The sequence below is a fragment of the Ambystoma mexicanum genome, chromosome 1q (genome assembly GCF_040938575.1).
Source record: "Ambystoma mexicanum isolate Mex_15411 chromosome 1q, UKY_AmexF1_1, whole genome shotgun sequence".
Taxonomy (NCBI): domain Eukaryota; kingdom Metazoa; phylum Chordata; class Amphibia; order Caudata; family Ambystomatidae; genus Ambystoma; species Ambystoma mexicanum.
This window is the reverse complement of record NC_090922.1, coordinates 432,575,442-432,590,539: the sequence shown is the minus strand read 5'-3', so window position 1 is coordinate 432,590,539 and position 15,098 is coordinate 432,575,442. Positions and strand designations below refer to the sequence as shown.

Below are 15,098 nucleotides of genomic sequence, written 5' to 3'. Positions count from 1 at the left end.
TCATAGGGAACCAGGCAGCACGTCACTGCAGCAGATGGGGTTTTTGGCAGGGGAGAGGGAAGGAAGAAGAGAAAAGGAGGGTCTTGAGGAGCTTCCAGAACTTAAGGGAGACCATTTCAGAGGGAGGCACTGAAGGAGGAGAGAGATCTACCCCAACTCTCTTCTTAGAGAAGAGTCTGAACTGCAGAGAGTTGGAACTAGAAGACCAAGGGCTTCAACTGCTCTAGTAACGTCTTGCCGCGCTGGAAAACTGATCACAAACTCTAACCGTGCACACTGTGGTTATATCATTTTATTCCAAGCTCGCCCAAATCAGTTTGCCTGCACCCCAAAGGAAGTTCGCCTCAAAGCGGGATCCTGTCAATCCCTTCTCATAATGACAGTTGTAACAAATGTCCCAAAGTGGCTAAGTGGAGGAAAGTTAGTGCTCAAGAAAACAAATAAATATATAAATACTTGTTAAAAGAGTAGGGTATTCTAGAGCACTTAAGATCACCCTTTGCTTACTTCAGTGCTTGACATCAATTGGCTGCCTGGATTTCAGTTGAAGACCTTTCTATTCTCATGTGGCATGTGCAATTGCTAAAAGCCACAGGAGAGGAGGCGTGTTCACAACTGATGTAATCTCCTGACCAAAGATAAAGGGAAGCTTGGAATAAAGGCTCTAAAGGCCTATAACGCCTGCATTGAAAGCTCCCCTTTGTGACGTGTTGTACACACAGGGCACTGGGTAAGGAGACCGGAACAAGCTCATAGTGAGGCTTTACTTTGTTTGTCCTGCATATTCTCTAATAGCCGTCGACTTCCTTGTGTGACAGGTGACCTTTGCCCTCTTTCTCGGGTGGATAGCGCAGGGGCAATGCGATTGTCTTGGAAGCAAGTTGACACAGAGCAATACAGGTTCAATCCCCGGTCCGTGCTTAGAAATATGTGGGCATAGTGCTGTTATAAATAATCTGTTATATTTGTTATATATTAGATGACCTTGCATTGACTCGGGACAACTAACTTGGGTGGTGGTCACCTACCAGCACATTAGGGCCCTCTGGTGCGGGCTGTAAGGCTTTAGTGGTCATGGTTTCCTACACGATATTCACGTGTTGTAACGAACCCTATTTAAATATCTGTTGTGTTACTCATTTGCGGAAACTAAAGGGGAAATGCAAATAAAGGAAATCGTACTTTGGGCAAAAAAAGCCAAGTGTGATTTAGAGAGCATTCCAGATTATCGTAAAAACATTCTTTCCTTGTGTTGAATACAACTTCAAGCATCCTCCACCTCCCCTCCCCCTTTCCCTATGACAGCGTGTGGGTGTGATTATAATCGGTAAGTGTGATGCATTGCTCATTTAAGCACAGGCATTTGACATCCCATCAAATTCATCAGTGTGGAGGGTGCCCTCTCGCTTCCTGCCGGTAAGTGCACTCCCACTGATGTGGATTAAATACCACAATCCAGCAGCAGCAGAGAGACCACTGCTTTCAGGGGTGTTCGGGAATCATGTCCAAACTCCTGGCATTCCTGGTGATGTACAGCCTGGCACCAGGTACGTTTCCTTGTCTTTTAAGAGGCTGGGTAGGGCGCTGAGGGGTGGGGGAGGAGGCCTGTGGGAGCCAGCTCGAGTCATTCTTAGTTCACACATTTGAATAGAGCGATATTAAACGTGCATTTTATTCCAAGGGAAGTATGCAGGCGTGCGGGGGGAGCCCTCTCGCTTGCTATCGGTAAGTGCACTCCCACTGCTGTGGAATACATACCAAAATCCAGCAGCAGCAGAGAGACCACTACTTTCAGGGGTGCTACGGCAACATGGCCCAACTCCTGGCATTCCTGGTGATGAACAGCCTGGCACCGGGTACGCTTCCTTGTCTTTTAAGAGGGTAAAGCTTGCAGCACGGTCTGCTTCTGGGGTAGGGCGCTGAGGGGTGGGGGAGCAGGGATGTTGGGGCCAGCTGGAGTCATTCTTCGCTCACACATGCACATATTTGACCGACTTGTGCGCCTTCTAGCAGAGATATTTGAATAGAGCGATATTAAACGTGCATTTTATTCCAAGGTAAATATGCGACGCGAGAATGGTCTGGCAGCCTGAAGCACATTTTCTCTCCAAATTGGTCAACAGAAAGCTCTTCAGCTAATTAAAAAAAAAAAACGTTTCAGCAAGTGGAAGTCTCTGGTTCCTTCTGGAACCTTTTAGCTGCCGTTAACTTCCTTTCACAAAGGCTGTTCCATTGCAAGTGCTCTGGTAATGAATTAATCCTGAACCCATAACGCGCCTTTGACATTCTTGGAGAACCCATTACGGATTAAAAAGCTTTTTGGAAATGTCATAACGACAAATGCGGCATAACTGTACTTTTTTTTGCAAATGTTGAAGGAATATCACGTTAACAAAGGGAAAAGTATGCTTTGTGTCTAAAATAAGGAAAGTGCAACAGGCAGTGTATAATACATGTATAACTCTAAGAAATATTAGGCTTTGCACGCGTTAAGCGGATTTAAAATTGCCAAACTAAACATTTCCCTTTTTGTGTGGTTTTTATATAGCGGTGGAGATACCGGCAGTGGCGTTAGAGCGATCATTCTGCAGACTAGAGTATGGTATCAGGGATCAGCAAGATAAAGCAAGGTCAGGGAGGCGAATTGGGAGCTTCAGTTACGGGGGGAAGCAGCAGTCGAGGAGGATCATGTGAAAATATCGACTACCATAAAAAAAAGACTACACAAATATTGAGAGAGAAAGTTCACCCTACGAAAATATAGACTGGCTAAACATGTAGGTTGCCATTCTTTTGTGGGTAGGGGCAGTGTTTCAGTTAGGTCCTGTTTGGATGTTTTTAAGTCCAGAAAAAACAACAAAAAAGCCAAAATTAGGACCTTCCAGAGATTGAAATGTGTTTAAAGTAGACCCTTCATTTCTGGAGCATCAGAAATACATAAACATTCTAATGGTATTTTGTTTTCCTTGAAACTCGCCCTGAGTACCTTCCTCCAATCCTTAAGGTCAAAGGCATTTATTTCACTCCTTAAGGTCACAGTCTCTTCCTCCACTCCTTAAAACCATACCCTTCTGTCGCACTGTAAGGATAGAGTCCCTTCACCCACTCATTAAAGCCAGGGTCACTTCCATCAATCCCTAAGGGCAGAGCGCCTTCCTCAGCTCCTTATGGCCAGAGTCCATTCCTCCACTAGTCTTTCCCTCCATGCCTTAAAGCCAGAGCCCCTTCCCTCGCTCCTTAAGGACAGAGGGACTCTTTATAAATTCGGCAATTTGGTAAAAAAAAGTTGTGGTAATGACGATACCATCACCTTTTTTACAGCTAAGGAATTACCACTGAATTATAACTTTGAATGTGAAGTGAAGGGTTTTCCTCTAGCAAAAAGGTGGAGAGGAATTTGCTACATTACCACCTAAAATTGATGGATTTACTGCATAGTAATTCCTATGGTAACTCCATGTGACAAAGTGGTGGTAACGGTAAACGGGTTTGGTGGTAATTCGGTGGATTTACTGCTGAATTACCACCAAACTCATACTGAGGCACAGTCCCTTCCTCCAGTCCTTAAGGCCAGGTTGGGACTTTTACAAATACAATTGCTATGCTGTTCGTCTTTTATTTTCAGACTTTAAAAGCAGGAGGAGGAGTCTTCTTACGTAACTACTGCCTCAGGGACGTCATTTAGGGGTCGCCAGGAGTTGCAACTGCGACCACTGAGTCTCCCTTGCTACTCCCTTGCTACCTCTAAGCATGTGGCTCTTTGTTTCTGGAGTGGCTGGTTTTCCGATAGCTATACCCGGTAGGATAGCCCAGTGGGTTGAGCGCTCACTGCTGCAATGTGTGTGTGATCTGCAGGCTGCAGGTTGGACTCCCTGCAAAGTTAACTCAGCCTTTCATCCTGCTGAGGTTGATAAATGAGTACCAACACAGGTTGGGTGATATTAATGATACATATTGTATGAAATGTATATCACTGTATAGAGATAGCGTAACCATTTTTTTTGTAGTGTACTTAGAAACAATGCTATGTGATGCCACTTGCTGTTTTGTCAAGGGGTGAAAGGTCGTGTTCCATCGCTTCCCATGATATCACTTCAGGGTGGGGTCAAATGACATCACATCCTGTGATGTCATCAGAGGTCAAGGGTTGTGTGATGTCATTTCCGCTACCCCTGGTATTTTGGTGGAATGACGTCCCTGTAGCGCCTTCCATTGTTGAGTTATTTAATCCCAAAATTGAGTGTTGCACATGAACGGATTTTGACTTCCCAAAAAATGTATTGACTTCCATATTGTTATTATGGGAGTTTCATGACTTCCTCTCACAAAAAGTGTTTGGTGGGAAGGTGTTGATGATTGGCTGGAGGGTACATGGCAGGAGAATGACTCTGTCACATTGAGGAGAAGTTCTACCCTGGGATCAGATAAGTGGGGCTGGGATGACTGCTGGCACAGGTGGATGATAAGGTTTATTGTTTTTAGGGGAGGAATTTAAAAATGACTAGTAATTTTTTTCTTAGGACGAGTAGTATGACCAATCAAAATCACAGAGTCCGACTTCCAAAAGTGTTTTTTTACTGAATCACTATAAGACTTGGTTCAAATTTAAAATTGTGGCCATTCATATGTTCCCATAATGCTCTTGCTCTGCTTTTATGAAAATCGCCAGGTTTGGGTTTTATGAAGATATACTGTATTGCATGACCTGGCTTGTGGCCACGCCCCTCGGGCCCACCCCTTCCCCAGTACATTTTTTCCATATCCATTACTGCCAAGGATCACACACTTTGGTAAAGCGTGTATCTGGGTTCCTTTCACTCAAACTTCCAGTTTGTTGTTATGTATTGTGTTAAGAAAGTTTGAATATCCATATAAAATAAGAGTTTCTTTTTTGCGTATCAAACTAGCAGATATAACTGTAAACTAAGCTTTATATGTTGAATTTTATTATTGCTCACTTTCATTGCCTAATAAGGAATTTGGAATTAATGCCATTTTTTTACTCCACAGTCAAACTTGTACTGAGGCACTGTCTGTTTTCAGGGCTTTGATCTTTGAAGCAAAGGGCCTAATGAGGCAGCTCCATCCAGAAGAATCTTGAGAATGAGGGGGTGTCCTCCCCAAAATGCTTGTATCTCCCGACCATCAGTGATAGTTTATTTTTGAAGGCTGGATTGAGGCATGTGGGTTGGTAGATAAGTCAGCAGCAGTTTTGTAGAGGAGTCAGAGATATGCACACTGAGTTGTGATCAATGAAATTGGCATTAGCCCAATGAAGCCTAAATTATTTGAAGATTGCCTGCGGCCCGTTTTTTTTTTCCTGAGAAAAACTGTTTCTCATTGACAGTTTTTTGTCTTACTGGGATTTACACTCCCCAAAGTGGCCAATTTCAAGGTTTTCAGTTGCTCTTCCGGGTCTGAATGAGGGGAGGACGAGTTAGGTTAATGGGGTGAGAGTGAAAATGCAATCTTTGCTTCTGTGTTGATGCGTGCAGCCCAGAAACCCCTGGGTGAAGTCTGCCTGTCTGTTTCTTATGTGGTCTGTGTCTGGAGGCATTTGTGTACATATGAGGGCACCGTGGGCGAGAGTGAGGGTGAGTTAGGTTAGTGGGGTGAGAGTGAAAGTGCAAGCTTCTTCTCTGTGTTGATGCATGCAGCCCAGAAATACCTGGGTGAAGTCTGCCTGTTTGTTGTTTAGATGGTCTGTGCCTGGAGGCATTTGTGTACACATGAGGGCCCCGTGGGCGAGAGTGAGTGTGAGTTAGGTTCGTGGGGTGACAGGGAAAATGCAAGCTTTGCCTCTGTGTTGTTGCGTGCAGCCACAAAATACCTGAGTGAAGTCTGCCTGTCTGTTTCTTAGATGGTCTGTGTTTGGAGGCATTTGTGTACACATGAGGGCCCTGTGGGTGAGAGTGAGGGTGAGTTAGGTTAGTGGGGTGACAGGGAAAATGCAAGCTTTGCCTCTGTGTTGACGCGTGCAGCCCATAAATACCTGGGTGAAGTCTGCCGCTTTGTTTCTTAGGTGGACTGAGGGGCTGGCCACCCCCCATAGGGGTGCTAGAAGGACAGCCTGCATAGCAGGCCGTGCCTCTGCCCCCCCGGGGGATACCTAGCTCCTCTCCTGGGGACACTGGCAGTTCTCTTGTGGTGCACCGTTTGGGCTAAGCTCTGAGGCCCGGTGGGCTGCTGAGCCTTGGGTGCGCAACGCAACATCAGTCGGCCCGGGCGGGGGAGTTGCGTCTGCTTGATTTTTTGAATTTGCCGATTGTGTCGCTTTTCATTTTCCACCTTTGTCGGTCACCGTGCCGCGGGATGTCATATGATCATGTGCCTCAGATGCTCGCTGTGCCGTATGGTGCTTTGTATACAGAATATTTATGTCAAAGTCACAAGACCGCGGGTCTGTGGTTTTTGTGGGATGTAAACTGTGACCTTTGCGCAGAGGACCGCCCCTCAGGAATTTTTGGAGATTGAATGTGATCATCCCTCTGTCGGTAGTTGTGCGGCAGGAGGGGTTGAGGTTATTTGTCTGACATTTGCGACAGCCCATGGCTAGCATGCAAGGGGTCCTCCCTGCGGTCAGGCATCACAATGCCGTTTCGCGCCACAATGTAATAATGTTGCAAAGTATACTGACCTCCAAGGAAGGTGCATAAGAAAGTTGTGCCGCTCAGAATATGTTTGGGTTGTCCCATTGTTTTCAGTCACAGTGAAGGCTGGCACCTTCGCATGCACGTGTCCAAATAGACAAAATAAAGTACACACCCCACTAGGAAATGAGACCAGGAGAGTAATTGCAAGGAAACCAAAATTTATATAAGTAAATAAATGCAAGCAAAGAACTCTGCTGCCCGAGAGCGCTCTGCTGACAGATACATGGGCAGCACATTATAACGGCGCCAAGCGTCATAGATGAAGTCATACATAGGAGACAGTTTAACAAATATGATTGGCTAGGCACATGTACTACTCCCAGCTCCATAGGGGATGTCTGGGTTCCATTGGTTGGTTTCTCTCCATCGGTCACAGTACACATGGTCAGCTGGGCTCATCCTTGCAGGGTGAAGGTCAGGCGAGGTTCGTATAGATGATGTATAGCTGTCTGACTAGCTAAATAACAACACTTGGCATGCACAAAATAATGACTAGCATAAATTGTCACATCAAAAAGGGGCTGTTGGTGTGAAATTGGTGCATTCCGACCTGTGTTTTTATCGGGGCATGGGTTAGGGGTCATTCCTTCAGATGCTTTATCAGAAGGGGTGATCTCTGATTTGTGGTCTTTTGGGGCCTCACGATTTCAAACACATTGGAGATAGTTGTTAGTGTTACCAGAATATAGGACCACTCTAGATTAGGTGTATGGTGGGTGAATTTAAGGTGGTTCTGGGGACTGGTCTAGTGACCAGATGCATTCAAAGGAAATAGGGGGAATGGGTTCAGTGGACTGCGGCCTTGCAGGGAAGGGGTGAAGAGGGCTTTAGTCGATCAGCAGAGATGGATGGGGTACTGGGGCTGGAGCAGGCCTTGGTCTCTCATTCTAGGATGAGCACATTTTTTTTCAGGGCTTGATACTTGCTGGTTGCACCAATGAAAGGCTGCGTTTCAATGAGAACAAGAGTCACGCTGAGCTGACAGAGGGTGGAGGTGTCGGGGCTGGCTGTGCGCAGTGCTGGGAGAGGAAGTGTGGACACTTCGGCAGAGGTGTGTAGGGCCTAGAAAAATATGGCGTTTGGAAAGACACAAAATGGAGTTCAAGCTACAGTCATTAGCACAACGTTTATACACTTATACTGAAAATTATAAATGCGAATATGCATATTAGGGGCAGAGATGACTCCCCCCTTAGCTCACAGAACGTTTACCTGGTGCGGGAATGGTGTAAGGGGGGGATGGGATATGCCGCCTCTCCCCCAACATCAGTTATTTGTAGTGCGGGGGTGTTGTGGTTTGTCTTTACACGCTTCTGCAGGCAGCGAGGAAAAGAGCAATGTTTTATAAGAGAGAGATAAGTTTGGCTTCTTTGAGTAGCAGACAGCGTGAACTGAATTACTCATAGAGACCTCTAGTTTTGGCAGATAAGGAACAATGAGATAAAATGAGTTATTCAGGATCACACACTTTAGGTAAAAGGTGAAGCCAGGATTTGAGACCAGTATGCATCTCAAGCACTTCACTGCATATCTTCCCTGCTATAGTTGGTGGCTATATCTGTTTGGTTTTCAACAATACTCTGCTTCATAGAGAAGGTTAGAAAAGTACAAAAATCATCATAAACCACTCTCAAACAATATAAATCCTTAAAGAACTACATTTATCAAAAATGAATGTGATTGTAGCATTATTTTCCCCATCTTGTATGGAGGTTTACAAAATTCCAGACCAAATTCTGCGTGAGGCTAAACAATAGCTAGTCTCTTTGTTTTGTAAATGTAGTTTTGGCTTACTGCACAAAAACCCAGACTCATTTAAAAGTGGAAAAGGTCGCTTTAATGTGACAGGCCCAAGCTTACAATTAACGCTTACCTGGCTCCATGGCCTTACAGACTAACAAAATATTTAAACAACCAATTAACTAATTACACATTTTCATTTCCCCCAACAATTAAATAATTAAATAAAGCCATTTCCTCTCTAACTGTCCCTTGGACCCTACCATCTCCTTACCCCTTTTCCAGGTGTCCCGCTTTCTCCCTGGGGCCATGCCCCTCCAGGCTCAATACCTGTTCCCCCGGGGTGGGCCGCTTGTGCAAACAGCACCACCCCCTCCTTTCCCGTGTCATTCCCCCATTGTGCTTCCCTCCCCCCACATCAAAAGGGGCCATGCCCCCGGAGCCCAGACCCACTTCAATACCCCTCATACTCCCCTCTACACCAATCTCCCCCTTCCTATGACCTGCAGCCAGACTGACCTGCCACATCAGCAACATATATTTTACATCACAACTTCTCTACTGCCCCGACCTGTCACACAAAACTACCAGCCAGTCGCTCCTTAACCTACCAAAAAAACTCCCTCACAAACCGCCCTGGGACGTAAAAACCCCAACCAACCAACCTCCAATGGTCCTCCCCCCACCTTTAATAAACCAAACCCCAAACCTAAACCAAAATGAAGGGGTGGGAGGGCGGGACAATCGGCAAGTCCAACCGTCGCCTGCCTCCCGAACCTTCCCTGCCCCCTTAAATACCCCAGAGGGACTCGCTGGCCGTGTGCAGCGCCAAAAACTTCCCCGGGGGGAAACGCTTCGCGTTCCCCCCAGGGCCCCCCTTTTGGCTTACTGCACAAAAACCCAGACTCATTTAAAAGTGGAAAAGGTCGCTTTAATGTGACAGGCCCAAGCTTACAATTAACGCTTACCTGGCTCCATGGTCTTACAGACTAACGAAATATTTAAACAACCAATTAACTAATAACACATTTTCATTTCCCCCAACAATTAAATAATTAAATAAAGCCATTTCCTCCCTAACTGTCCCTTGGACCCTACCATTAACTTACCCCTTTTCCAGGCGTCCCGCTTTCTCCCTGGGGCCATGCCCCTCCAGGCTCAATACCTGTTCCCCCGGGATGGCCCGCTTGTGCAAACAGCACCACCCCCTCCTTTCCCGTGTCATTCCCCCATTGTGCTTCCCTCCCCCCACATCAAAAGGGGCCATGCCCCCGGCACCAGAAAAACCCTCCCCCGAGGTGTTCTTTCTGCCCCACCCCCCCAACCACCTTCCTTTATTTCCAACTCTTCAACCAATCTCCCAGCCAACAGCACAAGTCCGCCAAATAGTGATTGTTCCCATAAACCGACAAATGCACCCCATCCTCCCTAAAAATCATAAAGCCCTCATACACTATTTCCTTATGTTCCATTACCTGTACTGCCACAGAGGCACAAAACTTCACCATTTCTCTGTTGATCCCCTTTCTAGCCCGCTCTATAGCACCCTCGCTCCTTGCTCCCCTCCATATTCTACGCGGCAACAACTTAGTCCACAACACCTCCGCTTGAGGCCACATTTCCCTCACCCATACCAAATCCCTTTTCATTTTCCTTAGCAGGGCCACCCCAGTATCCCTCACCAAGTCATTCTCCCCAGCGTGAATGATCAACACCTCCGGCGCCCCGTAGCGCTCCCGCAACCCTGCCATCATAGGCAGCAACTGGTCCCAGCGCAGGCCCCCTAACCCGTGCCATCTTACCACCACATCCTTATAGCTACACCCCAGTTGCCTGCCCAGAACCCTTTTCTCCGCTTCTTTCCCAGCCCATTTAACAATTGAATGGCCGACAATCCACACTTGCGCCAACTACCCCTCCTTTCGCACAGCATCTGAAAAAGAAATTACAAAATTACCACCACAATACAATACCAACCCCACGTTGTTTTCAGCCCACTTATACCCCCATCCTTCAACAATCCCCCTTATGAAAATCCCTGACGTACCCCTTGCATCTCCCAGACTTCCACCGCCCCAAACTTTTCACCTTATCCTCCGTGAAACCCAACCTCTTTCCCTCCGATGCTGCGCCCATCCTGAATGAATGTGTACCAAAATCCTCACCCTTTTCTCCAACACCCGCAGAGCCTTCCGCAGTACCCCCAAAACTTGTGCCGCTGAAACCGATGACCCATCCTCATGCTTGAACACCAAGCCTGTCTTCACCCCACACCGCTCCTTCCACAACCTACTGGGCATAAATCCTTACTCCCCCGCCCCAACAAAACCCAGGAACCCTTTCCCTTCTGGTCTGTTTAGACTTATTAATCCTTATGTCCAAACCCAATTCTGTAATGTGCACATCCTCCCACTGCAGACCCCCAGATCCCCCTTATCCCCCCACCAACTCCGAAACCCGAAAGGCCCCGAAAAATAACCATGTAAAACATGTCGCAAACAGCTCCCCCTCCCATACCGACCAGCAAATTCCCCCTTCTGCCTTAACCAACCTCTGCAGCAATTCCGCCGATATCGGCCTCCTCCTGCCCTTGTCCCTCTTACTTTCCCTTGCCCATCCTTCCAACATCCTACTCGCCATTTCTCCCCCACTCGGCTGAAAACCCCAAAACCACTTCCCATAAAAAGCAATTCCTGCTAACTTCCCTGCTATAGTCGCTCTTGACCAGCCCCTGTCCATACACCTCAGGAGGAAATTCACGACATCGTCCCTCCTCCTCTCTTCCGCATCCCATCTGCCCTTCCAACTACGCACTCCCCCCCCCAATAAAATCCTCCCATGCCCTCCTGTATGCCTCCTTAGACGCCCCGGCCAATGAACCCTCCACCAAAGCCAGCGCTCTCATCTTCCTATCTTCCACAGCTCTTCGGGAATCTGCTGCCCCTCCTGATCCGCCTCTGGAGCCAATCCATAGAATCTCTGCCATTGAAAACGAGATAATGCATCAGCGATGCCATTATCCTTCCCCGGCACATGTGTTGCCTTAAACACCACATTCAGTTCCATGCATCTCAGCACAAACTCCCTCATGAGTCTTGCCACCCTCTGATGCCTTGCTGACTGCCTGTTTATCACGTGGACCACGCATTCATTGTCCACATTGAAATTCACTTTCCTATCCCGCAAATCCTTCCCCCACAGCTCCAATGCCACCAGCAGTGGGAAAAACTCAAGGAATGCTATACTCCTTCCCTCCTTCAACCACAGTTCAGGCCATTTCTCCGCACACTATTTCCCCCCGCAAAACACTCCGAAACCCCCCGCTCCTGCTGCGTCCGAAAATATCTGTACCTCCCATGTCACCGGGTCCCCCTGCAACCACATTGACACCCCATTAAACTTCTCCAAAAAATGCGGCCAAATTCTGCAGTCCTCCCGCACTGACCCCGATACTCTTATCCGGTGATGTGGGCACTTTGCTCCTGCCATAGCCCTAGCCATGTTCCTACAAAACGTCCTACCTGGGGCTATCACCTTACATGCAAAATTCAGATGCCCTACCAATCTCTGCATGTCAACCAGCGTCATTTTCTTGGCCCCCACTGCCTTTTCCAGCAACACCACCATTTTGCTCACCTTGTCGTGCAGCAAGCGTGAGGTCATAGCCACTGAGTCCAGTTCAATTCCCAAAAATGTCAATACCACTGCAGGCCCTTCTGTTTTGTCTTCCGCTAACGGCACACCCAACTGCTCCATTAGCTCCTGAAGCAACTTGAGCATCCCTCTGCACTCACCCTCTCAATCTGCCCCGCTAATGAACAGAAAATCGTCCAGATAGTGCAGCACACTCTCCCAACCCGAGTTAAAAGAAAAACCCACTGTAGAAATGAGCTGAATCTTTCAAACAGCTCACAGGAAATTGCGCACCTCATTGGCAAGGCTTTGTCTATGTATATGCGATCCTCAAACTGCAAACCTAGCAACCAAAAATCCTCCGGGTGCACCGGCAGTAACCTGAACGCCGCTTTGATGTCACACTTGGCCATGAAGGCCCCCCGCCCTTCTTTCCTTGCCAGCTCCACTGCCTGGTCAACACTTGCATATACAACCCCACATTCTTCCGGGGCAATGAAGTCATTCACCGACATGCCCTCCGGCCACGACAAATGGTGTATTAACCGAAACTCCCCCGGAGCTTTCTTGGGCACCACCCCCAATGGGGATATGACTAGGTCACCCGGAAGATCATCAAATGGCCCCACGATCCTTCCCGCCGCTATTTCTTTGCTCAATTTTTGCCTTACCACTTCCACATTTTCTTTGGCTGACTTCAGATTTTCAGCCCACCGGCGCACCCTTGGGCCCTGATACCCAATCTGAAACCTTGACTGAACCCCTCACTCAAAATCTTCGCCCCATCCCTGTCCGGATAGAATTGCAACCATTTTTGCAGAACCCCCACCTTAATTGGCGTAAAAGCCTTTCCCCACAACCCCTCTGCCAGAACCTCTCTCCCTCCCCCTGTCTCCCTGTTGGAAGCACTGCGTAAGCGGGTGTTTTGCACCACACTTGCTACACTCATGCCTGAACCTACACAGGGTCCTAGTGCAGCCGTCCTAGTTGAATGCCCAACATGCCGCTGAGGACTGCCCTCTGCCCCCTCCCCCTGCCCCTTCATGGGCGGGGCGACCAAGAAAGGGCCGGAAGGGCACCGGCAGCCCACTTGCTGTGTGCAATGTCGGGGCAGGCCTCGTAGGAGCCATCCATTGCAGCCAAAGATCCATGTCTATCTCTCCCCAGACCGCTTGACTGTCCTCCGCCATTCTCGCTCTGAATTCCTCGTCATACCTCACCCATGCAAAACCCCCAAAACTTGTGAAAGCCTTCCTAATTACGTCCATATATTTTAGTAGGGCCACACAACGCTCAGGAAATTTTTCACAATAAACACTGGCATAAATGAAAAATGCCGACGTCCAATTCTCAATGGTCACCGGTACCCTTGGTCGCGCAGCCACTTCCCTCTCCTCTTTAGACCCCTCCTTAGCTCTCACTTCCCTATGGAGCAATTTAAAAACATCTACAAATTCCCCCGCCTGAATCTTCTCCCTGGTCGCCGCCATCAAGTGCGCCCCCAACGGTTTTGTTATCCCCATGTATGGCAATTTTTTCTCCTTTCCTTTCACTTCAACCTCCTTTTCTTTTCCCCCTTGCACCTCGAGCCCCAATGGCTCCACCACCTTGTCCGTCTGAATCTCCACTGAGCAAATGCTCTTCTCAACCCCCAAGGCTGCAATGGCCTGTACACCAACTTCTTTCCTCAGCCCTTGCAAACCTGACCCTTCGTTTCCCGTCCCCCCTCCTGGGACCCCTCTCTGCCATGCAGATGACCATTCCCTTTCCCGCTCACCTCTTTCTGCACCCGCCGTCTGCTGCCTTGCATCCACACCAATGCTCCTCATCTCCTTCCTTATCGGGCTCCTACTGCCGGGACAAAACATGTCAGCAGACTCACCCAGCCAACCTTTCCCCCTCCCGCTTGCCCCCCGAATCCCTGCACCTGTCTTTCCATATCCCAAGCCCAACTTCTTCTCTCCTCCCCCCTTTCCCCTGCCGTCCTATAACCATCCACCTCCCACTGCCCCACATAATCCTCCAAACCCATTTCATCACCCATCAAATACCATTGTGGCTGCGAGCTCGTGCCCCAGTCGCGTTGCTCATCCTCTTGCGAGCCCGGGGTGTCCACCCCGCCACTCCTTTGACGTCTTCTCGGTGGGGCCGTGGAAACCCCTGCCTGGTCCTCTTCTCTCGGGCGAAGCGCTCCGTCCTCCACCCTGTGGTCTTCATTGCTAGGGGCCGCGCTGCACCCTCTAGCTTCTCCGTATGCTGACCGAGTAGGGGCCGCTCTCAAACCCTCTACTTCCATTTGACCAGCGGGAGCTGCGCAGCGCCCTCCGCCCTCACTCACCCTACCCGGGGGGGCCGTTCCGCACCCCGCCCTATCCACCTCAATTGATGGGGACCTCCCTCTCCTTCTCCCACCCGCACTCTTCCGTAGGTATTTCCCCCCTCTTCCCCGCTACCCTTGCACCCCCTTCTGCACCTCCACCATAGCCCCACCGTGGTTCCTTTGAGCCACCTCCATTTGCGCACCCGCTGCTCCCTTAGTGCTATCCCTCATTCCCTCCCCACGTGGCTGCCCACCCGAAATCCTTTTTTCCCCGGACGCCCTCCTGTCTAACTTCCTCCTCATCTTCCTGCCCCTGGATTCCCAAACCTCCCCTCTCCCCGCTGCGGGGGTGCAAGCCACCACTGCTGCGAGAGCCCCATCAGCTGCCGCTCTCCGCTGCGGCCTACCCCCACTTGTCTCCCCCTCACCCGTGACCTCCCCCACCACCCCCTCCAGCTGGGCCTTAGTTGCCCTGCTAATTATGGCCAGGGCCTCCCTCAGCGCCCTCGCATCCACCAACCCCTCCCTGCTTGCACCTTGTCCCACCATTGTGCACCACTTTTACCGGTGCACTAAAATAAGCCCCTTGTCGCTCCCCGCTACCTATGCCCCGAGCCGGGACCTACCTGTGGAAAGAAAGGCCCCTAATAGGGGCGAAACCCCCAAAGAAGTTGCGCTAACCGCTAAATCCCAAAGGGGTTAAATAACCCCTGCTCCCCACAACCTTATTATCTCTATCTAAATATCTAAAA

At 49.0% G+C, this 15,098-nt stretch overlaps 1 protein-coding gene across 1 annotated transcript in view; it reads left to right on the top strand.

The window, feature by feature from the left end:
* The first annotated feature begins 1,402 nt into the window (after positions 1–1,402).
* The window catches only part of LOC138528311 (5-hydroxytryptamine receptor 3E-like), a 654,547-nt gene continuing 640,851 nt past the window's right edge, over positions 1,403–15,098 (top strand). Inside the window, exon 1 of the mRNA XM_069639808.1 lies at positions 1,403–1,547. Within this exon, the coding sequence (XP_069495909.1) occupies positions 1,502–1,547 (46 nt within the window). The 5' untranslated portion in view covers positions 1,403–1,501. The remainder of the gene's footprint in view (positions 1,548–15,098) is intronic.